Raw genomic sequence first — 23,969 nt, 5'->3', positions numbered from 1 at the left:
GTGCCCGTCTCTGCGCCTCAACTTCCCAGTCCCCAAGGGGCTCCTCACATGGCCCTGGATGGCCCGTGGGCAGGTGCTCCCTGGACAGTTACTTGTTCCGGGGAGGCAGCGCTGCCCGCCCCAGCTGGCGGAAGTGCCGGCGAACCCTAATTAATCCATTACGCCAGGGGCAGAGCGCCACCCTTGGAGTGGACCAGCCTGCTGAGGTCACCGGGGACACCGCCCTCGGAAATGCCTGCAAAGGGGCAGGCTAGGGTGTGGGGACAAGGACCTGGATCCCCCGAGGCCTCTCGGCGCTCCCTGTTGCCTGAGTCAACCCGGCACATCCGTCCTTCTGCCCTGCCTCAGTGGCCTCACCCACCGCCCCCACGCCCTCTCCTGCTTCCCGGGATGCCAGCAATGAGGCCCTGGCAGAGGCTGCCGGACTCCCCAGGGGGTGACGTGGGCTTGGCGGGACAGGGCAGGCGTAAGCCAGGGAGACCAGGACATGAAGACCCACCGGGGCTTTCACATCTCCGTTTATTGCACTTGAACCCGGGCTGCTTCTTCACTGGTCCTCCCGCGCCAGCTCTCAGACGCCGGCTCCGACACGCTGCGCCTGCTGCCTACAGCTCTCTCCGGCTCACAGCTTCGTCTGGGGGTGGGGGGCGGGGTGGCCACCGGAGGCCTCATCCCAGACACGGGCCGCGGGCCGGCTGAACCCCTCACACCCCGATCTGGGCGGCGGGAGGAGCCGTTGCCTCCCGGGGCTCCCGGGGCACCCACTCGAGGCCCGTCCCGGGCCGTGGTTTGCTCCCGTGCGCCCGGTCCCGTGGGCGGTGGGCCTCGCCGGCGTGCCCGGCGCCCTGCCCTGACCCCAACGCCCCGGGCGCGTGGCCGGCTCCGTTGGCGGCGTGGGACGCGGCGTGGGCCGGGGACCCGGGCGCGCTGGGCGGCTTGAGCGCGCTGACCGCCCGGATGAGGCCCATGCGGCGGCGGATGGAGTGGTCCAGGTTGACGGTGCAGCGCAGCAGGCTCTGCGCCTCGGCCACGGTGAAGGGGAAGTCGGCGCCCAGGAAGCGCTCGAAAAGCTCGGGGTCGCCGTCTAAGTCCAGCACGTTCTGCAACGCCTTGGTCATGGCGTGCAGCTCGCGGCTGTTGTCGCAGAACACGTCCCAGAGGCGCGCGCGGGCCTCGGGCGCGCCCCCCGCCTGCTGCCGGTCCTCCAGGCACTGCAGCGCCCAGCTGAGGCGGCACGGCCACTGGTTGGCGAGCACGACCCACGCCACGGCCTGGCGCGGCGTGGGGCCCGCGAAGTCCCCGTCCTGCTGCTGCAGCAGGCGCACGGTGATGGGCACGGTGTTGACGATACGCCGCATGGACACCACGTTGTCGGGCACGTACTCGTACAGGCAGTCGCGCTCGTCGTGCAGGCAGAAGAGCGCCTCCTGGATGCGGCGCGCCGCCTCGGCGTCTATGCGGCTCTGCGCGCCCGGCGCGCCCGCCTGCGTCTCCACCGCCAGGAGCTGCGCGACCTCGCCGCCTCCCCCGCGGCAGCCGGGCCGCAGCCTGCGCGTCATCTCGCGGTAGAGCAGGTCGTCGCGGCTCTGCACGGCGTCGTGCAGGAACTGCAGCTTGGTGCGGCGGCCCATGATGGGCACGGAGAAGGGCAGCGTGACCGTGCGGTTGAGGAAGAGGTAGCCGTTGTCGGCCGTGCCCTTCATGGAGCCGGCGCTCTCGAGGCACGCGGCCAGGATGCTGGGGTCCACCACCAGGATGAAGATGAAGGGCGCGTGGCTGTCGGACAGCAGCGTGTTGATGGCGTTGAGCACGCCCACCACGCGCTCCGGGTAGCACGTGTCCAGCCCGGTGACCTCGAGCACGACGCGCAGCCGGCGCCGCTGGTAGATCTCCAGGAAGCACAGGAAGTCGGTGAGCAGCTCCACCTCCTTCTTCACCTCGCACATGAAGCCCAGCTGGCTGCCGAACTTCTCGCGAGACACCAGCCGCTCGATCTTCTTGCGCTGGCTCACGAACAGGTGCTTGCCCACCGAGTACACGGCCATGAGCAGCCCCGAGCCCGACAGCGTGGTGGCCGCGCCGCCGAACACCCGGAGCAGGCTGCCGCCGGCGGCGCCGTGGCCCGGCGCGCGGGCGCCCACCGACAGGTAGAGCAGGCCCACGCCGAGGCCGAGCGCCGCCAGCAGCGCCAGCAGCGCCAGGCACACGCGGCGCCGGCAGTGCCACTCGCGCTGGCAGAAGCCCGGCGTCGTGGCCGGCTTGTTGCCCAGCACCGAGTACACGCTGAAGGGCAGCGCGCCGTAGTGGTGGCGGATGCCCTCGCACAGCGTGGTCACCAGGCCGGCCCACAGCTTGTCGGTGCCCGCGTACTGCCAGGCGCTGAAGCGGATGAAGAGGAACTTCACGTTCTTGCGCCGCAGGTGCACCTCGGTGATGACCGGCTGCAGGAACACCAGGTACCACAGCAGCCGCGGGAAGCCCCAGCCGCGCACCGCCCGCGGCTGCCACCGCACGCGCCGCAGCTCCTCGGCCTCGCGCTGCGCCGCCTCCTGCTGCATCAGCGCTGCGGGGAGCGAGGGGAGGGCGGGCGCGGGGGACCGCGTGAGGGGCGGGGCCCAGGAGTGGGAGGAGGAGCCAGCCCCCCCCCCCCCCCAACTCCCCGGACGAAAACGCTGACGCGGGTGCGGGACGAGAGGCCTGCGCCCCGGCACGGACCGGGAAAAGGGCTGGGGCCGGGGCCCAAGGTCGTGGGTGGGCAGAAGCGGAGCTCCCGAGGGGGAGAGAGGGCGGGAGCGGGAAGGAAGGCCCTAAGGAGTGAAGGAACGCGTGCGACGTGCCGCGGAAGCGAAGCGCAGGGCAGCAGAGTACAGCCTTGGTCTGATTTTCCTGGCTCGGTGCTCCACCTCCTCCAGGAAGCCCTCGCTGATCCCCAGGCTGGGTCAGGTGCCTCCTGGGCACCCCAACCCTACCCACTACTGGGGGTGGGGGGCGGGTCATCCCTCTCTGGGGACAGGTCTGTCTCCCTCTCTGGACTGTGAGGCCAGGAAGGGCAGGGCTCTGGTCGTCTTGGGCGTCCTGCGTCCCCTGGGCGCCAAGGAAGTGCTGGGGGAAGGAGTGTTTGAAGGATGGATCATGAGAGGTTGAGGGGCAGGGTCGGTCTGCTCTTGAGGTCGGTGAACGATGAGCGGGCCTGTGCCAGTCACCTAGTACAGACTAGGAGCTCCAGAATGCTGCTTCCTTTTTCCTTCTAGCCGAATGTTTTCTCCTCCCAGGACCCTGTTTGTCGCTGTGTGACAACACAGGGGCAGAGGCCGGCTCACCGGGGCCAGGCTCGTGGAGGTGAATCTCCTCCGGCCCCTCTGGCCACCGTCAGGCTGGGGTCCGGGCAAGGCTTGAACCAGGTCCGAGCTGCTGTGGATCCTGGCCACGTGTCAGCCCCTGTGCTCGCTTAACACCTATCTGTTAGGGGTCTTGTGGACACCAGGCCCTGCCCGGGCCACTGCTGAGAAGAGATGGGTCCGGGGGACGGGGGGGCGGGCACAGGAGGGACTTTGCCGGAGCCAGTGAGGACCCTGGGTCTTCTCCCCAGAGTGTTGGGGAACCAGGGAGGGCTTTTGAACAGGGGGAGGATGGGGCTAGATCTTTATCTTTAAAAAGATTCCTTGGAGCAGATCTGGCAGAAGAGGGGATGAGACTGTTGGCCGGGAGGCCAGAGAGGGAACGAGCGGGGAGCCGGGGGCAGAGGCTGCGGGCATCAGGAGGGACCTGGTTAATGCTGACTTCCGGGCCTCTGGACTGGGGCAGGCCGGGGACGCCTGAGGCTGGGCAGGGATCAGAGGCTCCGTTTCCCCTCCTCCTTCCCCCCCCCACCGCCTCCCCCCCCGCCAACACACAGAGAGAGAGCCTCACCGGTGATCTTGTCCAGCATCATGTGCAGACGGCAGCCAAAGGGGGCATAGAAACCCACGGTCACAGGGACAGGCACGTGGCAGAGGGTCTTGGCCAGGCAGCTGCAGTAGACGTCATCTTCTGTCAGAATATCTGGAGGCCGGGGTGGGGGGCGGGGGAGGGGAAACTGAGTCAATGAGGCTGGCCGGGCACCACCATCCACCCATCTGCCCTCCAGAGAGCCCACCCTCAGCTCCTGCCCGCATCGGCATCCCTCTCCCCACTTCCCCCAGGTGACTCGGGTCAGACCCTCAGATGGAGACTTCTGGGGCAGTAGGCAACCCCCTCCTCCGGGTCAGATGTGTCCCTCCGGGCACCGCAGGAGGAGCTGACCCCAGACCCGCCAGGGAAAGGCCAGGAGACACCCCACCGATCCCCAGCACAGAGGCCCATGGGATTTCGGCTGACCTGGCCCTAGGTCACCAGGCCCAGCCACCAGCCCGTGATTCTCCCAGAAAAACCCCATGGGCCTCTCTCGGGACTTGAGGCTCTCAGATGCCCAAGACACCTCTCTGCAGGCTCCAGAATCTTGCGTGTCGGCTCCTGCCTGCTCTGCCAGCCTGGCCCCAGTGTGGAAGGGCCCTGACAGTCACACGCTCCTCTCAGCTTCCTGTCCATCCCTTACCCTGATCTCTCTCCCTCTCCAGGACCCCACGCCCACCAGCTCCCGTCCTGCCCCCAAGCCCAGGCAGACCCGCCTCTTGGTCCCGGCCCTGCCACCTTTCTCTGCATGACCCAGGTAGAGCGTTGCCATTGAGCGAGGCTCAGTCCCTCCTTCTGGAGGGTGGGGTGCAGAAACACCGGGCAGCGTGGATGCTACAAGGATGGGCCGGGGCGGGGTGGGGGGCGCTTGGTCAATGCCATGGTCTGGGGTGGCCATTTAGGGAGCAGGTCCAGGTTTAAGTCCTTGTGCATTATGGCGTCCACTTGACTGAGGGCACCCTGCCCCCCAGATCCCCCCGCCGAGTGCCACTTCTCAGCCTGGGGTTGCGGGCACCAGAAAGGCAGGGTTCAGCTGTGGGCTGTGCCTGGCCAGCCTCCGGGTGGGTGCACGGTGGGCCCATGGTGGGCCCGTGGGCTGCAGGATCCCCGCCCCCTCCCCGAGGTCAGCGCCAGGCCTGGGGTGGCCTCACCTCGTCAAGTCTCTGCTTCTGTGTGTGACATGGGCGTCACGGCCGAGAGCCACCAGCGACGAGGTGGTGCCTGACCTGGAGCCCGAGCCCCTGCCTGGCTGTTGCTCTACTTTCAAACCAGACCCGGAACCCAGCCACGTGTCCCCATCTCCCCTGCCACCCCCCGGGTCACTCCCCTCGCCCGCTCGGACTCCGGCTTCCCATGCTCACCTCCCACAGCGCACCCTCCTGTTAGATCCCAAGCCAGCTCGCGGCTCCCGCCTCCCCCTCCCCACAGCCACCAGGCTGTGGCCCCGTGTGACCCTCCCCACACACTGTCCCTGGAACGGGCCACCTCAGAGTCTGCATTTGCTGATCCTTCTGCCACTTACTTGAGAGGACTGCCCCTTCTTTGCTCAAATCCTGCCCTCCTGAGGCCTCGCCCGATGACCCTATTTCATTTGCGAGCCCTGATGCTCCCTTCGCTCCTCTCCCAGCCCTATTCTCCCCCAGCGTGCCTATTGTGGGGTGACATGCTTAAACTTCTCTGATTCCTCTCACGGCCTGTACCCAGCTCCCCTCTGCCGCCTAGAGATCGTGAGCTCCGTGTGAGGGGGGCAGCCTCTGCCCTGCTCCCTGCCATCTCCCCACCCCGCTCCCCCGGAACAGAGCTGGGCACCCAGGACAGCCGTCCAGTCCCAGGATGGATGGATGGATGGATGGATCCCTCCCCTGGCCACGCTGTTCTCTCCAGCCCCCAGGCCAGTCCCTGCCTCTTGCTTTAGCTGCATGTTTGACTGTCTGCCCCACACCGGGGCTGGCCAGCAAGCTGGTGCTTGTCACCCCCTGCCCCCAGTTCTCCCTGGCCTGCCGGGCTCGGGGGAGGGAGGGCCGGGAAGAGAGAAAACAGAGCAAGGCTGTCAGCAGAGGGAGACGGCCAGGGCCCAGACCCCTGGCTGGCCCGGACAGAGGCCCCATGGACAGGGCAGGCCTGGCCTGGCAGCTTTGGATCCCGACGGGTGAAGCAGAGGCTCAGGCAGGGAGGAGCAACCCCCCACCCCCAACCCCGAGACAGGGACCAGAGTGAGCGGGGAGGCGGGCGGGCTGAGGAGCAAGAGGCCTGGACAGCGGGGTAGGGGGGGAGAGGTGGCAGGGACGAGCCCGCAGGAGGACTGGGTAGGCACCCGAGCTGTAGGTGAAGGAACCGCAGGCTGCCGGGGTGGGCAGGGGGCGGGCATCACTGGGCCTGCTGGGCTCCAGGAGGGTGCCGGCTGCACGGGGCGGGGCCGGGCGGCCGCTGGCCATGGCAGGTGCTGCGGTGGCAGGTGACATGGTGGGCCTGGGGGGCGGCTGGGGGGCGCTGGCCGGTTGCGTGGGGGCAGCAGCGGTTGCAGGTGGCCCGTTCTGGACCCCTGGAACGGAGCAGAGCCGCTGTCGCAGGGGGCTGGGGGGCCGGGGGCCGGGGGGGCAGCCGCTGACACCCCCCCGGTTGTTGTAGGCCAGCTGCCAGCGCACCTGTGGGGGCAGCCGGCAGGGCCCGTGGGCTGGAAGGGCCGCCGGGTCACGGCGCCACTGGTGACAGCATCCTGGAAGGAAGGAAGTGGGGGTGACTGGGCCTGGGTCCCTGAGCCCTGGCGGGCACTGGAACCAGGTCGAGTCTTCAGGTGGAGGCCGGGGCTGGTCCTTCCTCTGAGGCCCCGGAGAAATCAGAGAAAATGAGGAGGGGGTGTGGGCAAGGGAGGGGCCGGTCTCCGTGCTCTCCCGTGGGCGGGAAGAAGAGGTGCAGAGACCTGGGCTCTAGCCGGGCGAGGGGCTGGAGCGGGGACGACGACTTGGGAGTCCCTGCTGCCCCCAAAGTCCTCGGCCCCTGGGGGATGGGTCCCCAGGGCTCGGGGAGCAGAAGGGAATCCATCAGGAGCTGGCCTGGTTGGTCCCGAGGAGGCTGGAGTGGTGGGAGGTGGCCAGGACTGAGAAGAAGGGGGCGGCCTCACACCCGGGCTCCGCAAGGCTGGTGGGAAGGGGGCTGCCCCGGGAGGCGGGGCCTCCCGAGACTGCGCTGCCCCCGCCCCCGCCCCCCATTCGTACCCACTCAGGGGTGGGGAGAGCTCACAATCCGGGGTGGGGGGATTCTTCCCACGCTTGGGGGAGGGGTAGGCCGGCTGGGCCTCCCCCTCTGACACCCCCATCCTGGACTCACGCTTTTGGGCTCCTCGGGGCCCACGGCCCCCACCCGCGGCCCCTTTACGCAGAAGCCTCCGTGGGGAGCAGTGGCGGCCCCTCTCCTGGGCCCTCAGGTTCTCCTTGTGTTCAGCCATCCACTCGGCGGCCCTCCCCGCTCACAGACCACTCTCCCTGCCGGGACGTCCCCCCAGACCGAACCCCTACCTTTATGGCGCCCCAACTCCGGGTCCAAGAAGTAGCGCTCGGCGGGGGTCCGAGAGGGCAGGGCGCCCTTGGCGAAGTGGACGGTGTAGTGTTTGTGCATGGCGGCGGGGGCCCTGCTCGGGGGAAGGAGAGGGCTTAGTGCAGGAAGAGCCCACCCCCGAGACGTGACCTGGGACAGGTGAGAGATCCTGTCCCTGACACTGGGGCCCTGGGTCACCAGGGGGGCGCGGAGGTGCTCTTCAGAGTAAAAGTGAGTGGTCGCGGCGGGGGAAGGACAGCTAGACGTGAGAGAACGGGGAATGGTTATGCGGGTGCTAGGGGCTGATTTAGGGTGCGTGAGATTTCCCAGGGCTGGTGATTGGGTGTTTGGGCGCCCCTGGGGGGTTCTAAGAGGCCAGGACAGGGGGGCTGCCGGGCAGCTGTGGGCCGGGGAAACACGGGAGCCCGGGGGTGCCGAGTAAACTCAGGGCACCACCAGGTATTGGGGGTGTGCGCCGTGGGAGGTGGCGCCCGGCGCCCTTTGAAGGGACATGTAACCGGCATGGTGAGAGCTGGGAGCCCCAGGAGCCACCGGGTGACTGAAATTCCAGGGCCGGTACATCTAGGGCCTGGATGAGGGCGGGAGGGGAATCCTGGGGGAGCACATTACATCACGGTGGTCCAACCCGGGAAGAGACTCAGCAAACTCGGGGCGAGATGGGGCGCACAGGTTTAAACTGTAAAGAGCCGAAAGCAAAAAGGGAGGGCGGGATGCTGGGGGGGGGGGGGGTCGGCGAAGCGGAGGGGCAGAGGAAACCGGGGTGAGGACGGGCTCAGTGAGGATTGGGGGCCCGGCGCGTGGCCCCTGCCCGCCTGCCCCCCACCTGGGGCCCCCCCGTACCTGACGGCAGCCTCCAGGCCCCAGCTCCCTGCCCCGCCGAGCTGCTGTGCCAGCCTCACCGCCCGTCAGCACGGGCCCCACTGGAGACAGGGCCCGAGCCGGGTGCCAGCCGCCCGACCGGTTTGCCCGCCCTGCCCCCGCCCCTTCCCCTGGAGTGCCCGCCCTGCCCCGGTGCTCTCTGCTCTCGAGGACTGGGGGCTGTCCTCCCAGGGGATCGGCAGACTCTGCCCGGGGAAGGAAGCCGGCCCAGGGGTTGAGAGTCGGGAATTGAGAGAAGGCCACAGTCCCGGGTTCAGATGCCAGTTCCTCCAGGGCCCCGCTGTGTGGTCTTGGGCAAGTGACTTCACCTCTCTGAGCCTCACCTTCCTCATTGCTGAGTGGGCCAGTGACAGCCAACCTCCCGTGGTTGTCAGGAGGAGTCCGCTGAGCACAGAACCTGGCACTCGGTAATGACGGCAGTGAGCACCTGTGGGCACCGGCTGACCCACTTACCAGGCCGCCCTGGATGCCGCCCGCACGTAGCGCCCTACCGGGAGCCGCGCGTGGTTTATGCGCTTTCCCTGTAGTCAGCCCTTCTTCCTCACCAGTTCCCCGGGGGGCAGCCGTGAGGCCATGACAGACGAGGAAACGGAGGCCCAGAGAGATGAAGTCCCTCGCCCCAGGTCACATGGAGGGAGGGTAGGGCTTTTGAAAGCCGTAGTTTGTGCTGCAGGCTCTGGGGCTCCCCTCCTGTCCGCTGGGTGGGTGGGAGGCTCCCTGCGGCTGCCTGACAAGGAGTCACGACAGGGTGATGGGGGGGGGGGCGGGGGAGACAACCACCGAACGGTGCCCGGGACAAGGGGGTTCAGGACGAGACAGAAGGGAACCCAGATGGTCCAGCAGGCTGCCCCTCTAGGGGTTCCGCCTGGGCGACCAGAGCCATGCGTCCTTTTGTCTGCTGGGGGCCAGTCCTCTCTCCTCCTCAGGTCTTCAAGCCGCTTTTCCTGGGAAGGCTTCCTCCCTGTCCTTCACCAGTTGGGGACTCTGCCCACTGCCGCCCCCAGAGGCCAGGCCAACGGGGGCGGGGCAGGGGGGGAAGGGGAGTATGTCTCAGTTGGGGGTGAGTCTGCAGGGGGGGAACCTCCAGGATGGGCCCAGGAGCTTCTTGAGGGCAGGACAGGGCCAATCCCCTGCCTGCCTTGCCCAGCCTGAATAACCAATTCATTCGGGAAGCATCTGCCAGGCTCTGTACTGGGCAGAGCCAGTGCCCCACAGAGGGATCCAGAGGGACCCGGGCAAAAGTGTGCTGAACAGGAGTAAACAGCACGGGGCCAAAAGAAGCGTCCAGCGTCCAGGGGTCGTCTGGGGGCTGGGGGCACAGCGAGGAACCACTCAGAGGCCAAGCGGCTGGCTCCCGGGTGCCCAAGAGGGAGGAGAGTGGGGAGTGGGCCAGAGGTGGGGCCGCCTAGGCAGGGAAGAGCATGTGGGGAGTCCAGAGGCAGGCCAGGGAACAAAGAGCTTAGCCTTCTAGGCTGGAGGGCGGCGGGGGGGGGGGGGGGGGCAGGGCAGGGGCCAGATGGGGTGTCTTCGCAGGATCCTCCAGAGGTGGAGGAGCCCCCAGCCACCGGTGGTTGTTTTAAGCGAGAAGACCCTTTCTCCTCCCACTTGGGTCTCACCCCAGCCTCAGTTTACAGCTCTGAAGCAGGCAGCGGGGCCTGGGCAGAGTCCCGGTGTGTGATACCCTTGGGTGCTATGAACGTAAAGGGGGGAGGCGGTGGGGGATGGGCACCACTGCCCCGGGGGGGCAGGTCCGCCAGGCTGCTGTTCTGAGTAGGACTCCCATCCGCCAGGCACCTCAAGAGTGTGCGCGGGGGGGTGGGAAATGAGAGCGTCTGGCCCGTCTCCTCTGGTCCGTCCTCGGTGCAGGTAGCCCCAGGCCCACCCCCGCCCACACTCCGGGTGGCCTCAGCCCCGCTCCCCGGGGAGAGGTCCGTTCTGTGCGCGCCACTGGGCAGAGGACAGCCCCAGACTTGTTGACTCTGGCAGGGCGGCCAGCGCCCGGGGCCACCCTCCCCTGCCAGGTGTGCAGGGCAGGAGGCTGTGGGCTGGGGGTGGAAGGGGCCTGCAAGGGGCGGGGGCGGGGGCGGGGGGGAGCCACACAGGGTGCTGTGCTTCCCACCTCCGCAGGACGAGTGACAAAGTCACAGATGCCTCCTCCCCGTCCGCACTCAGAGTGACCCCCTCCACCTTCCACTTTAAACCCAGCTCCACACGCAAAACCTTTATTGGGCACCTGCCGCGCAGAAGGAGGAGTCCCGTGCAGGGAACCCTTCACACCAGCCCCAACCTGGCATGCCCTTACCTCCCTAGGACACCCACCTGAGCACATGGGACTCCCTGAAGCGGCTGGACCCCCGCCCCCCACCTGTTCGTCACCCATAGAGTCTGGGGTGCCCAACACCAGCCCTCTGGCCACCCCCAAAGGCAGTGGTCCGAGGCCCCCCCGGGCCGGGGCGGCGGTGAGGCTCAGCTGGGGTGCGGGCCCGGGGCTTCTCAGCTTTTCTGAATCACCACCTGGAACTTACCTGGAAGAGAAGGGCTGGCGTTAGCTGGAGGCTGGGACCTCAGGGGCGAGCCAGAAAGCACCCAAACAGCTCAGAGATGTTCATCCCTGTCCAGCACCAGCAGACTGCATGGCCTTGGGCTGGGCTGACGGGTGGTCAGAGGGGGTGCTGCTCCCCGCCCACCTGGCCCGCGTCCCAGAGCTGTGTGGGTGACTAGCGGCACGAAGGTCAAGCATGCAGGCTGCTGAGGAGGGCCGGGCACGGGCTTCTGTGGCATGTGGAGCTCAGGTCCTGCCCACGTGGCCTCGGGGCCCCTCCACAAGGAGGCCTCGGGGACCCACAGAGGGAAGGTCACCTGGGGGGTGGGGCAGCAGAGGGTGGGCTGGCCCCAGGTAGGGATGAAGCTTCAGCCTGTCTGATGGGAGGGCTGTGGGGGGTCGGGACACCCCGCCAGACAGGCTGTGGCCAGTAGGCCCCGGCTACCCTTTGGGGACCCCATCAGAGCATTAACCAGGCTGATTTCTATCACGTCCAACCGGAACAACGTTCAAAACCACCCGACCAGCTCATCACCGATGTCCCCTGCTCTGGCCTGGCGCGCACCCCAGGGAAGCAGGCTGGGGGGGTGTGGCCAGGGGGCCAGGGTGGCCAGGGCACGTGACTTAAGCTCTCTGGGCCTCAAATTCCCCATCTGTAAGTGGGGCTTGGCAGCCCTGGCCCCGCCTCCCCGACCCTCAGCGGGGGCAGGGGCGGGAGGGCTCGGAGCCCCCACTGCACTTCAGGGTTGGGAAGATTCCCCCACCCCCACCTCCCCCCCCCGACTCACAGGTGGGCAGGGATGCCACGGAGGCGGTGACCAGGCTCTTGATGCCCAGGGTGCTGAGGGTGCCTCGCAGGAGGCCGCAGGTGAAGGCCAGGAACTGGGGACAGGGGACACAAGTCACCCAGGGAAGAGGGGAGGCCAATACCCAGGACCGGGGCCATACGGGGCATTGGGCTCCACAGTGGGGGTCACCTCCTTCCCTGGGTCCCGGGCCGTGGGACAGTCGCTCGGCTTGAGGACAGGCCTGCTTTGGGGCAGGCGTGTGTAAGTGGGGGGTTGTGGGTCCAGGCACCCTCCCTACCTTGGGTGCTTCCTCCAGATACTGCGGGCCGGAGGCCATCCGGATGAGGAGGGGGAAGCTGTTGTCCTGCAGCACGTAGGTCCCCTGGGGGCAGAGAGGAGCCCAGTGGGGGCTGGGGAGGCACCTGTGCCTTTGTAGCAGGGAGGGATAAGCCAGGACCCGGCGCCCCCTGCTCCGTTGGGCTGAAGTCTGGAGGGACCCCTCCCTCAAAACCCCTGTTTTGGGGGTCCATCCTTTGGAGCTATGCAGAAGGGCCTGGGAGCTGCCCAGCCTGGGCCAGGTATCCGCCCATGGGGCATGTGGGTCCTGCCCCTCTAGCTGCAGGACTTCCGGGGTGGTCCTTCCTCCCAGGGCTGTGGTGAGATGCTGCAGACCAGGCCCACGAAGCGGAGGCCAGGGCCCGGCACAGCGTGGGCGCCTAATAGGAGGTCGGGCCAGCTCGAGACAAGCGGCGACTCGCCGGGGCGAGGTGCTGCCAACCATGAGCGCCTGCTGCCCGCTTCGAGGCCCCATCTTGGGAGGCCTGTGGAAACTCTGGCGATAGCCAGGACGCCCCATAGTGGCCTCCTGGCTTCCCTCAGAGGACTGGGCAGAGGCCCAGAGAGGGGAGGCCGGGCCTCCGGGGTGAGGGGGGGCCCTCTCCAGCCTCCTCTTGGTTTCAGCCTCCGCCCTGAGCCAGAAAGCCGGGCCCCGGGCCCGAGGAACACACCTGGTGGTTGGTGCGGAGGCTGTCCATCTGCTTTTGGAACACGGCCACCCACAGGTCTTTGCATAGGAACTTGAGGACGTCCAGCTCCTCCCTGAAGGCCAGCGTCTCCTGGGGCAGCCTGGGGGCAGCGGCAGACACTGGGGCCGGGTGGGCCGGGATGGGGAGCCCGGGGTTAGGAAGAGGGGGGGACGCCAGGCTGGGTTCCTATATGGAGCAACACGACCCTCCCCGTCCAGGTGTGCCCAGGAAGGGACTTGACCTCGGGTCCTGCCTGCCTCTGGCCAGGAGGGGAAGGACAGGAAGTGCTGGCTCTCACCTCTCGCCCAGGGCCTGGCCCACACGGAAGCCCATGCCCTCCAGGACAGACAGGCTCATCTTCTGTCCCTAAAAGGCCAGGGAAGAGAGGCTCAGGGGAGCCCCAAGAGGGAGTGTCCTGGGGCAGCAGCCACAGAGGGGACCCTAAGACCAACGTGCCCATCTCTGCGAGCTCACGGGTAAGGAGAGCCAGGAGGGAGGGCTGTGCCCCTGCCACGCAATGCCTCCACAGACGCCATCGGCTCTGAAGACCAGCTTCCTGTTGCTGCAGGAAAAATGGGGGGTCTTCCTCAGGCTTGGCTTCCGCCTGCTCGTCTGTCAGCTCTGTCCTGAGAACACCCATCGCTTATCGCGAGCATTTCCGGTGTGTGCCTCGCGATACCCCGTGGGCAGGTAGTGCTCTGATCACTCCGGGGGGCTCACGGTGACTTGCCCGGGGGCTCTCGTGGCAGCACGACTGCAGCCACAGCAAGGGAGCCCCGGGCCGTGGGGCCCACCCTCGTGGCCTGGCCAGCAGGAAGCTGCAAAAATCAACTCTGTTCATCACGCCTTAAAACCTCAGCCAAGGGGGTGCCTGGGTGGCTCAGCCGGCTGAGCGTCTGACTCTTGGTTTCAGCTCAGGTCATGATCTCAGGTCGTGGGATCAAGCCCCGAATCAGGCTCTATGCTGAGCCTGGAACCTGCTTAAGATTCTCTTTCTCTCTCTCTTTCTCCCTCTATCTGCCCCTCTACCCCACTCACACTGTCTCTAAAATCTAAAAAAAAAAAAAAAAAAAAAAAAATCAGCTGAGACCCCTGGGAGAGACACGCAAGGGCTCAGGGATGGGAGAGATTCCCTTGGGTGCTCAGGGAAGGCAGTGGTGGCCACGTGGCACTCCAGAGCTCAGGCCAGTGTCCCTCGGCAGGAGGGGCAGAGGCGCAGGTGGGGGGCATCAGAAATACCAGGACAGCATAGAGTGAGGTGCGGTGCTCCCTGGAGAAAATCTGGCCGAGCAGGGTCAAGAGGGGGGTGCGGAGCCCAGGCACGAGCCCTGGGAGGGAAGCGGCAGTCACCAGGCCTGAGCCCCTCCCTTCCTCCGGCCACCACCCTCCCCCGGGAGCGACTTCCAGCCTCCTTTCTGGGCCTGATGGGCCATCACGGAGCCTTTCCCATGGTGGATAGGATTTCCCTGCTGAGATCCGGCTCTGGGACAATGTCCTGGCCTCAGCAGGTTTCAACAGCCTTCTGGGACCCTGCTGTCCCTCCATCACCCTCTGCCCTGTGCCCTGACAGCTTCCCTTAGTCCAGCAGAGGGGCCACTCTGCCCATTCACTGTTACCTCCCCCAACTCCCGGAGGCCTCCTGTCCTGCCCTCCCAGCAGGTTAGGTCCTCGATCCCAGCGCTGACCAGTCTGTGGCGTGGGGACCGGGGCTGACCTTCAGCAGCCAACACTGGCCTTGGCATGTGGGAGGCCCTTGGGAAACAGAGGCCGAACAAGGTGAGCCATCAGGATTAGCGCACGTGCTGTGTGCCGGGCGCTTTGTGCGAACCTCCTGTTGAATTTTCACCACCCCGTAAGGTAGGCTGTATTTCACGCCTGGAAAGCGGGGCTTCGAGGGTTAGGTAACAGGCCCCTCAGCCATGGGGCCATCTTTCAAACCTGACCGGGTCTGGCTCCCAAGCCCAGACGGCCAGGTGGGGGGGGGGGGGGTGGCCAGGACGACACCCACAGCTGTCCCGGCCTCAGTGAGGTGGCAAGGGCTGCGCTCATCCCCCCCCCCCCCCGCCCCGAGCAGAGGTTGCCTGCGGTTCTGGGCAAGGCACCCCTCTTCTCTGCCAGGCCCCTGGCCCCTAGGCCCTCGCCCGCCATTCCACGCTCCTCCTGCAGGAAACGACCCCGGTGATGACACAGCTCCCTGGTGGCCGACGCCGGCCGGCTCTCCGGCTCTCTGCTCCTGCCATGGGGGCTCCTCTGGTTTCCTCGGGCACAGCAGGTAGGTGAGCGGGTAGGGGTCTGACCGCTAAGGCAGGCGCCTGCGCAGGTGAGCTCAGGTGTGTGAGACAGGGAGGGGACGCGTGACCAGTGGCTGAGTGCAGGGTCCACGGCCAGATCAGCCCGACACCTACCTGCCAGCTGGGGGGCTGGGTGGGGGCTAACTGCCCTGGGCCTCAGTTTCCTCACGGGCAAACAGAGGACCCTGTCAACAGTGCTACCTCCCAGCGTCCTTAGGAGGATTACAGGAGTTAGTAAATGCAGGCTAAGAGTGGTCCCAGTCGGGCTTAGTGAATGTTACTGTCCTTGTCACTCAACCTGGGTGACCAGCCCCTGGCGGGAGGAAAACCCCAGGAAGGGGCTGTGCTCCCTGTCCACCCCCTTCCAGAGGTGAGCGCCTTAAAGAGGCGGGCCAGGCTCCATTCTGACGAGCACATGTGTCCCTGAGGACTTCCTAGCACGGGGGGGGGGGGGGGGGGGGGGGGGGGGGGGGGGGGGGGGGGGGGGGGGGGGGGGGGGGGGGGGGGGGGGGGGGGGGGGGGGGGGGGGGGGGGGGGGGGGGGGGGGCGGGACGGTCACTTCCCCATTCACTCCACAAACATTTCCTGGTGGCCTCGAGGAGCTGGCCACTGTGCCTGGTGCGACGACGGGGGCCCAGGCGATGGGCACCCCACATGCAGGGGAGCCGGGCAGGGCAGAGCCAGCTCCCCGGGGAGGGGACCCAGGGTGCTTCTCAGAGGAGGGGGCCGGGAAGGGGAGGGTGTACGCAAGGGCAAGGAGGCGGCTAAAGGGATGGGGGTGCAGCTCAGGCCACGAGGGCGGGGGACAGTGGCGAGGGGTGGGAGCGGGGAGGGTCCTGCGGACCAGGCTGGGGCGGGCACGGCGGGAGAGGACGCCACCGTCCCTGGGACGGAACACGCAGGAACTAATGGCGCGGTTACAGCCTCGATGCCCCAGGGAGGACAGATGCGCTCCTTCTTGAGGGCTGCACGGGGGCCAAGTCCGAAGGAAGAGGAGTTAAGCAGGGAGGGCAGTGGGGTGGCACCCAAGCCCAGGTCACAGCCAGGACAGCAGTCCGGAGGGCGAACAGCCAGAGAGTCAGCAGGGTCCTCAGCCAGGCCAGGGAGGCGGGGCGGGGGGGGGGGGGGGGTGTGGCAGGGGTGAGGATCTGGAAAGGTCTGCATACGTTCAGGCTTCCCCCTCGGTGAACTTCAGACTGCCTGGATTCAAGTCCTGCTTAGTGACCTTGGGCAAGCTATCTAATGGTTCCAGGCCTCAGTTTCCCCGTGCAGGAGATGGGGCTGATGGCAGGCCCTACCTCACGACGGCGATGTGGCCGGCAGTCTCCAACGGCTCAGCCCCAGCCCCAGCCGTCGTTACTGCGGGCACCACCGTAGTCAGCCCTCGCTAGGGGCTGATTACGCATCTGCTGAACTGGAAAGGCTGGGTGGTGGGTCCAGGAACAACAGAAAAGGGAGGGGAGACGGGCGGTGGGAGGGCAGGGCCGAGGATGAGCAGGTGGCAGAGAAGAGAGGGCGGAGGAGGAAGAGACAGAAGCCTCGCCTATCATACCTGCCTCCCTCGGTCCTCCCAAGAGCTCGTCAGGGATTAGGGGTTTATCATTCCTTTTTTTTTTTTTTTTTTTTAACATTTATTTATCTTTGAGAGAGAGCAGGGAAGGGGCCAAGAGAGAGAGAGAGAGAGAGAGAGGGTGTGGGGGGGGGCGGGACACAGGAGCCAAAGCGAGCTTTGCTTTTGCAGCACAGAGCCCGACACGAGGCCCAAAGCCACGAACCGTGAGACCATGACCGGTCGGCTGCTAAAGCGACTGAGCCACCCAGACGCCCCTAGGGATTTGTCATTCTTGAGAAAGGCAAGGCGGGGACTCGCAGCCACCTGGCCCAGCCCAGAGCAGGGCATTTCTGGGCTATTTGCACAACAACCCACTGACAGGAAATGACATAATGCAGGGGCAGGGGGGAACCCCTTCGAGAAGGCGCTCCCCCCAACAGCACGGGGAGCTGGGAGGAAGGGGCAACAGACAGAGGGGAAGCTCTTGGAAAGGGAAAGTGGGGCAGCTAAAATAAACATCTGTTAACAAGGGAGCTGAAAAACAGACCAACGTGTAAGGTGGATGAAGCCTCCCGGATCGTCAAGGAAAGCACACGAGGTAGAGAAAAAAGAAAAGTTGTAAGACACGTGGAAGGGACCCAGAACATCCAACGTTCATCCGAGAGCCGAGAAGACACGGTGGAACAATGTGGAAGAAGAATCAGAGACAACAGAGAAGAACGAGCTCGGCTGGAGGAAGGTCCAAGTGTCCAGACTGACGAGGGCCACGGAGCTCCAAGGAGGATGGTGGGAAAGCGAGCAAACCAGGCCACCCCACAACCCCCCCACATGCTGAGCACCTGACTCCCAGAGAACACCCTGGGCTGAAGGGAGGGAAATTGGTGGGGGCCCTGTGCTGGGCTCCCTCCAGTCTCTCCTGCTGTGCCCCTCAGTGATCTGTGAGGCTCACCACCACCGGGCCCACGGCCCTCTGTGCCGGCCCTGGCGGGGGGACCTGGGAGGGAGCAGCCCCGGCTCCCACCTCCAGAAGGGTGCAGGGACAGGGAAAGTTCTCGCTTTCCCCAGGTGAATGGCCCCAGAAGGCCCAGAAGTGTTCGGAGGGAGCCGGGGAGTAAGAATGAGCAAGCGCAGAGAGCCGACACGCCCCCCGCATCCACCCGGGCAGCCGCAAACACCCCCAGATCCCACCTACTCCCCCCAATTCCTCCCACCCCAGGCTGAGCGCCTGCCTCTGCTCTGGGCCCCTGCAGCAGCCAGTTGGCTGCATGTCCATTCAGGTTCGTTCACATGGCTGAGGAGGCCCGTCTAAAAAGTAAATCTGAACGCCCCACACCTCAGCTTAAACCTTCTATGGCTCCCACCACTCTCAGGACAGAGCCCTAGCTCCCACCACGGGCTCCCTGGCCTCAAGTGCACTGCGCCCCCTCCGGGGCTCTGCCCCCAGGGGGCCGCTCTGCCAGGAATCCAGGCTCCTGCTGAGGGCAGGGGTCCATCTGGGAGCTGGTACACCCATCCCAGGTGCCCAGGCTGGCGTGGGCACTCACTGGGCCTTGGTGGAGGCAGGTCTGGCCCAGCAGGATTGCTCCTGGGCCGCCGCCAGGGCTCACAGAGGTAGGTGACCGAGGCTCCTTGGTGTGCAGAGGCATTAACTCCTTTGCCCCAGGCCCCCCTTATCTTCAAAGCTGCTGGGGTGGAGAAACCACAGGGACCTCTTCCTCCCCAAGTTTTTCCTGCTTTGATAACAAAGGCCCTTTGACCTCCTGGCTCCTCTGGCTAGTCTTCCATTCCACCTGTAACCATCCAGAAAAACCCATTCAACAGTCCCAGGTAACCACCATACCAGGCAGGATGTGGGGAGCCCCAGAGCTCCTGGGCGTATGTGCTGCGGGGACAGATGAACGAGCCACCATCCCTGCGCTCAAGGAATTCGGCGGCTGCTGGAAGGGACAGACCTGAAGCCACAGACAAGTTCTGGAGCCAGAAGCCTGAGTCCTGATTTCCCCTCCGATTATCGCTGCTGTGCACCCTGGGGAGATACCCCTCTGGCGCCTCAGTCCCTCCTCTGTAAAATGGGACGATAAGGTCGGCCTCGCAAGGCTGTTCTGGGGACAAACTCTGACAAAATACTGTACTGGGGACACCAGAAGTACCCGACAGGAGGCCTGCATCTGGTTCAGACAGGACACGTGTTGGACCAGAGAGAAGGAACAGAAAGAGGAAGACGGAGGAAGGGCTGAGAAAACAGCAGTTCTCTTGACGTTGCCCCCTGAAAGCGCGGCTCCCGGGCAGAGGGGAGGTGGGGGAACCGCCAGAGTCCTCACCCCTGGCTGCACCCAGGAATCACCCTGGAGCTGTGGGGCAGGACCCCAGCATGGGACTTCCTGGGGCAGCTGGGTCTCTGGCACGTTGATGTGCTTTGAAAGCCCGTCGTGAGCACCCCTGAGTAACCCCAATATTTCCCACACCTGCTCGACCACAGAAACCCATTAAAAATCCTCCTGGCGAGCGCGAGGGAAGACACGCCGGGAAATGCGGGCCAGCGTTTACAGCACAGGCTTTGGAGGCGGGAGGCGTAGCTCTACATTCCTCCCTCTGCCACTTGAGAGCGAGCAGTCCGTCCATCAAAGCCTGTGTGTCTTCGTCCACAAAGCCTACAAAGCGGGGAGGATTGTGCTGACCTCTGTGGGTTGACAGGAGGATCAAATGAAACCAGGAGCGTGAAGCCCATGAGGGCACGTCTCATTTGCGGCAGGTGCTACCACGATTATGGAGCCCGATGCCCAGCCCGGCCCTCCACGGCACAGGGGCGGCGTCTGCTTCCCCAGAGCCACGCCCAAGACCTACTGTGCGCGCAGGCCCCACCGTGTGACCAACACAGACCCGGGCCTCGCCTTCACGGCACACAGCCTGGTGGGGGGAGGGGGTGCGGACGTGAATCAAAGGATCTTACCGATCCCTAGTTCAGACACACACTTGAGCGGGACGGGGCGGCCACGGGCAAAGGGGAGGGGGCTGCAAGATCACAACGAGGACACCTGGCTTCGAGCCGGGGCTCAGGGAACGCTTCCCTGAGGAAGGGGCATTTGAGCCAAGGTGTGAAAGATTAATGGGTGTGAACGCAGCGAAGATGTGACAGGTGCAGTGAGTGGAGAGAGGAGGGAGGAGGCCGGCCTAGGGCAGAGGTGGGACACCATATTCAGGGAGGGGAACGGGCAGGGCCTGGTTGAGGGCTGGCGGTGAGGGAGGAAAGGCTGATGTCCGGGACACCTGGGGTCCCGGCTTCAAAGCCAGGATGGACGGGCGATGCTGCAAACCCCTCTCTCCAACACACAGGCCGATGCACAATCCCTCTCCCTTGCTCTCTGTCTCACAGCATGTCCTTAACGTACTGTACTTTATCCATGTACCTTATTTATCTGCGTACCCCCCACACCATAAGCTCCAGCAGGGCCAAGAGTTTTTGTACCGTTCACTCATTCCCAGAGCCTCCCCCAGGGCCTGACACTTGTTAAGTTTTAGATGAAGCCCGGGGAACGTGAACCCAAAAGAAACTATGTTGCCACTGTAAGCAACACTTTCCCTGAGGCTCCTAAACCAGAAAACCTAAGCCAGAAAAGGCGCCTTGCGGATCGACCAACATCATATACTAACAATAATAATGAAAAGAAGCAATCACAGCATTCATTTATCAAGCACCTAATCTCTCCCTCACCCTTTCTTCTTGGGAAGAGATTTTTAGGACAGGAGCTCCCACGTTCTGGGGGCTGATTAGGTGCCACACATCGCACGAAAGGCTTTAAAGTTTGAGTTCATTTGTTCTTCCTAGGAACCAACTGCCAAGATGCCAAGCACGCGCCTACCTCAGGGCTTTGCCTCTGTTGTTCCTTCTTCTGGAATGCTCCCCCGCCCCCCAACCACAGGGCTTGCTTTCTACACTCTGTTCCTCAGAAGGGCCTTCCTCCGCCATCAATCACTCCATCCCTATCCTTTTCAGGACTCTACGGAAGTTTTCTTTTTGTTTCCTACGGAAGTTTTCTTTATCGCACTTCTCACTAGCCAGGGGCATATTTTTGTTTGACTCCCGTACTAAAATGTTAAGTTTCGCAAGGAGAGGGAGACCGTGTCTGGAATACAGTAGGTGCCTAATAAGTGTCTGTTGGACGCGTAAAGGTCTCTGAGACTGAGGTACTGTTACAATGCCCATTTAACTAAGGAGGAAACTGAGGCACACAGGGACTGATTCCTAGTTAGGGGAGCGGATGGGATTCAACCCAGGCAGCAAGTCCTGACTCTGTGCTAGGCCTTGAGCTAAGCTTTGCCCGGAGCTTCGTCGCTCACTTTTGGCAGTAACCGCGAGGCCGGCCCTTCAAAAGTCCCCACTTTACAGACGAGGGAGCCAGCGCCCAGCGAGGCAGGGGCGGGGCCGGGGTTGCACCCCGGACGTTGAACCGCCCTCCGTGCTCCCCTGGACGTAGACCCGGCCTTGCCGTCGCGGCCCGCGCCTCCTTCCCCCGGGACCCGGCGCTCACCCCAGGGCCAGGGTCGGAGTGGTGCGCCCACAGCTCCGCCACCATCTCCATGTGCAGAAACTCGAACAGCGCCGCGTCCGCCATGCGCCGGCCTCGCGCCCAACGACCGTCCAGCGCTTCGTGCGTTCATTGGCCCAGCTGGATAAGCCCCGCCTCCGGCACCTAGGCGCGAGCCCGCCTACTCCCACCTCCCTCGGTGCTGCGGCCTAAACCCCGCCTCCCGGGCTCACATGGTGCGCGCGTGAACCCGGGGCACTTAGAGGGAGGGCCTATTCTCATTGGCCGCACGTGACAGCGTCTCCGCCCTTCTCTTCGTCTCCTGTCGGTTTCCGGGTTTTCGAGCATCGCCATTGGCCGAATCACTCGTTGCAGGCGGCAAACCTCGTTTTAAAAAATTTTTATTTGTCCACTCGCCGCGCACCACAACCCGGAAGCGCCAGCCCAGCCGACTTCCTATTGGTCGTACCTCGCCTCACGTGGCTTTGTACCCGCCCGCCGCTGGTTTTGAGGGTTTGCTTCCTGGTTGGTAGGCGAGTGGCCCACGTGTTTGGCCGCCATGCCCGCTCTATCCGCTTCCCTATTGGTTGGCGCTCCCTCGGTGAAGGCGGGGCACTTGGGCTGCGTAGCGGATCTTCCAGACTCGGAGCTTCGGTAATCAGGTATGGCCTTCGGTGTCGGCGCTCCCCCGCGCCCCCACTAGTGTACGCTACCCCCCCCCCTTCAAAGTCCCCCTGGGTTGTCCTTCTTTCTGTGACCCTGGCGCTGGTCCCAGAGCCGCTCAGCAGCTCGTGTGCTTCCGGATCTGACACCGGCTTGGAGGACTGGTTGGAGGGTGTGGCCTCTAGGAGGCAAAATCGGAAAGAGCTAGGTTTACGACTCTGGAAGCTCGGGCCTCCGAGCCTTCATCCATCTGGTCCTCGGTTTCCCTGTCAGGACACAAAGATGGTGGGGTCCAGTAGCTCTCATTATCTCTGGCAGCAGGGATGACGAGCCCGTTTACAGAAGAGGAAACTGAGGCCCGTCAGTGAAAGGGGTGGGAATCCAGAACCTGCACTCTTAAACCACCGCCAGGTGCCTCTCATGCCGTCCCTTCGCCCCTCTTCTCCCTAGTTCGGCCCCATGGCGTCCCAGGGTCGTCGGCGGAGGCCGCCGCGGAGGCCCGAGACGGTGGTGCCGGGGGAGGCGGCCGAGACGGATTCGGAGCTCTCAGCGTCCTCGTCGGAGGAGGAGGAGCTGTACCTGGGCCCCTCGGGCCCGACGCGCGGCCGCCCTACGGGGCTGCGGGTGGCCGGGGAGGCCGCGGAGACCGACTCGGACTCGGAGCCGAAAGCCGCGCCGGGGGACCTGCCTCCGCTCGTGGTGCAGCGGGAAAGGGCCGGGGAGACCTGGGGGACCGAGGAGACGCCGGCGCCAGCCCCCGCGCGCACGCTGCTGCAGCTCCGGCTGGCCGAGAGCCAGGCGCGGCTGGACCACGACGTGGCGGCCGCGGTGAGCGGCGTGTACCGCCGCGCCGGCCGCGATGTGGCCGCCCTGGCCAGTAGACTTGCGGCCGCCCAGGCTGCAGGGTTGGCGGCCGCCCACAGCGTGCGCCTGGCGCGGGGAGACCTCTGCGCGCTGGCCGAGCGCCTGGACATCGTGGCCGGCTGCCGCCTGCTGCCCGACATCCGCGGCGTGCCGGGGACTGAGCCTGAGCAAGATCAGGGACCGCGAGCTTAGCCGTAACCCCGCCTGACTCTGCGCCCTGGGGATGGTCCTTGAGGCCTCCGGGACCTGGCTCTGTATCCTGTGTAGTTCCCTTCCCATCTTGCTGTTTTGCCCCCAGGATAACGCTCTGTGTGTGTAGAGGGGGCGGGTAATATTGTACAGCCCCGCCCCACCTCTAGCCTAGGTTCCTCCCCACCCCGTCCTGTCCCCGTCGCTGCTCCCTGGTTCCGAGCCCGTCGCTGAGGCTTGGCTCCAGCCCTTGGGTAACCAGTCGCTCCTGATCTTTCTCCGTCCCGGGGTCTCACCTTGCTTCACCTTTTCTTGCGCTCTGCCTTTCTCGAGTTTGGTTTCTGCTCACAGGGCGTGGTCTTGCTTCTTCGCGTAGGAGCCCCAGAATCTGGTGCAGGTTCCATGGCATCTTCCTTCACTCCCTTGTCTCTGCCTCTGGTCCTAGAACCACTTCTGGAATTTTGTCCCCACAGGCTGGGTCCTTTTTCTGCTCCTCAGGCTGGGCCCTGGTTCCACGTCCTAGTTCGTCCTCTGCCGTCTCCTCGCTTCCAGTCCTTGGGCTTGGTTCCACCCTCTGCGCCCCATCTTGTTTCCTGAATCCAGCTGTACCCTTAGGATTAGCTGCTGTTGCTTTTTCTTTTTTACTTTTTCAGAAGAGCTGCTTTTGCTTTTCCCATTTTATTTATACTGCCCACCTGATCTTGAGCTCCATAGCCCCCCCACCCCATGGCCCAAAATGAGCCCCCCCTTGCCCCAAGGGAGTCCTTCCAGTTTTCCAGGCCTAAGAGGGCATCTCCCCAGATCCTCCAGACCAAGTTGGTATGTCCTCCTTACTCTCCAAGCCAAGGTGGCCTTTTGTGTCCAAGCTCTAGCTGCAACATGGGTCTCCTCCTGACTCTCCAGGCTCACAGTGGCGCCCTTCAGGCACTGAGCGCCCAATACAGGCTTGCTTGGGGAACTTTGGGTGCCTCGTGACACCAGTCTGCACACAAAGAGCACACACTGGGTGTTTGCTTACTGTGTTGGTCCCTGGAGGCCCCAGGGATTTGGATTTCTGGCTCGGCTCCGGGTCTGGGGCTCACAGACTCTCTGCTCTCTCTTGTGCGCCCAGCTCTGGTCCCTCTGTCCCCTTCACACGTATCCCCCTCCCCTACTTTTTAATCCC

At 65.0% G+C, this 23,969-nt stretch overlaps 3 protein-coding genes across 8 annotated transcripts; 1 reads left to right on the top strand and 2 right to left on the bottom strand.

Moving 5' to 3' along the window:
- Nucleotides 1-502: 502 nt before the first annotated feature.
- Nucleotides 503-11,668, bottom strand: NKPD1 (NTPase KAP family P-loop domain containing 1). 4 transcript variants are annotated; one of them, XM_043598603.1, is made up of 5 exons: nt 10,890-11,668; nt 7,446-7,558; nt 6,245-6,646; nt 3,910-4,041; nt 503-2,563 (listed from the first exon to the last, which is right to left on the bottom strand). In XM_043598603.1, the coding sequence occupies exons 2-5, from the start codon at nt 7,543-7,545 to the stop codon at nt 705-707; spliced, it is 2,493 nt and encodes an 830-aa protein (XP_043454538.1). In that variant the 5' UTR covers nt 7,546-7,558; nt 10,890-11,668; the 3' UTR covers nt 503-704. The 4 variants fall into 4 exon arrangements, with proteins under 4 accessions (XP_043454538.1, XP_043454539.1, XP_043454541.1 ...); XM_043598604.1 differs by lacking the exon at nt 10,890-11,668 and adding an exon at nt 8,326-8,435; XM_043598606.1 differs by lacking the exon at nt 6,245-6,646 and having other exon boundaries at nt 10,890-11,667.
- TRAPPC6A (trafficking protein particle complex subunit 6A) lies at nt 10,571-21,237 on the bottom strand. Of its 3 annotated transcripts, none has more exons than XM_043598611.1 (6): nt 21,092-21,237; nt 13,018-13,085; nt 12,702-12,838; nt 11,993-12,076; nt 11,695-11,788; nt 10,571-10,889 (listed from the first exon to the last, which is right to left on the bottom strand). In XM_043598611.1, the coding sequence occupies exons 1-6, from the start codon at nt 21,173-21,175 to the stop codon at nt 10,886-10,888; spliced, it is 471 nt and encodes a 156-aa protein (XP_043454546.1). In that variant the 5' UTR covers nt 21,176-21,237; the 3' UTR covers nt 10,571-10,885. The 3 variants fall into 3 exon arrangements, with proteins under 3 accessions (XP_043454546.1, XP_043454545.1, XP_043454547.1); XM_043598610.1 differs by having other exon boundaries at nt 12,702-12,819; nt 21,092-21,231; XM_043598612.1 differs by lacking the exon at nt 21,092-21,237 and adding an exon at nt 16,309-16,620 and having other exon boundaries at nt 12,702-12,819.
- A 113-nt stretch (nt 21,238-21,350) lies between these two features.
- On the top strand, nt 21,351-23,457 carry BLOC1S3 (biogenesis of lysosomal organelles complex 1 subunit 3). The gene is made up of 2 exons (XM_043598608.1): nt 21,351-21,750; nt 22,202-23,457. Exon 2 carries the CDS (start codon nt 22,211-22,213, stop codon nt 22,805-22,807), a length of 597 nt encoding a protein of 198 aa, XP_043454543.1. The 5' UTR covers nt 21,351-21,750; nt 22,202-22,210; the 3' UTR covers nt 22,808-23,457.
- Nucleotides 23,458-23,969: the final 512 nt, after the last annotated feature.

This window comes from Prionailurus bengalensis, chromosome E2 (assembly GCF_016509475.1).
Source record: "Prionailurus bengalensis isolate Pbe53 chromosome E2, Fcat_Pben_1.1_paternal_pri, whole genome shotgun sequence".
NCBI classification, from domain to species: domain Eukaryota; kingdom Metazoa; phylum Chordata; class Mammalia; order Carnivora; family Felidae; genus Prionailurus; species Prionailurus bengalensis.
The sequence above is the reverse complement of the archived record's forward strand: the minus strand, read 5'-3'. Positions and strand labels throughout refer to the sequence as shown.

Excerpts from the sequence above, each read along its gene's own strand:
- NKPD1 (XM_043598603.1), bottom strand. The coding sequence starts at position 7,545 with ATGCACAAACACTACACCGTCCACTTCGCCAAGGGCGCCCTGCCCTCT. Across the intron at positions 6,647-7,445 it reads GGAGTTGGGGCGCCATAAAG|GATGCTGTCACCAGTGGCGC; the intron begins GTAGGGGTTCGG and ends CCTTCCTTCCAG. Across the intron at positions 4,042-6,244 it reads TTCCTTCACCTACAGCTCGG|ATATTCTGACAGAAGATGAC; the intron begins GTGCCTACCCAG and ends CCCGGCCTCCAG.
- BLOC1S3 (XM_043598608.1), top strand. The coding sequence starts at position 22,211 with ATGGCGTCCCAGGGTCGTCGGCGGAGGCCGCCGCGGAGGCCCGAGACG.
- TRAPPC6A (XM_043598610.1), bottom strand. The coding sequence starts at position 21,175 with ATGGCGGACGCGGCGCTGTTCGAGTTTCTGCACATGGAGATGGTGGCG. Across the intron at positions 12,820-13,017 it reads GGCCAGGCCCTGGGCGAGAG|GCTGCCCCAGGAGACGCTGG; the intron begins GTGAGAGCCAGC and ends CGCTGCCCCCAG. Across the intron at positions 12,077-12,701 it reads GCCTCCGCACCAACCACCAG|GGGACCTACGTGCTGCAGGA; the intron begins GTGTGTTCCTCG and ends CTCTGCCCCCAG.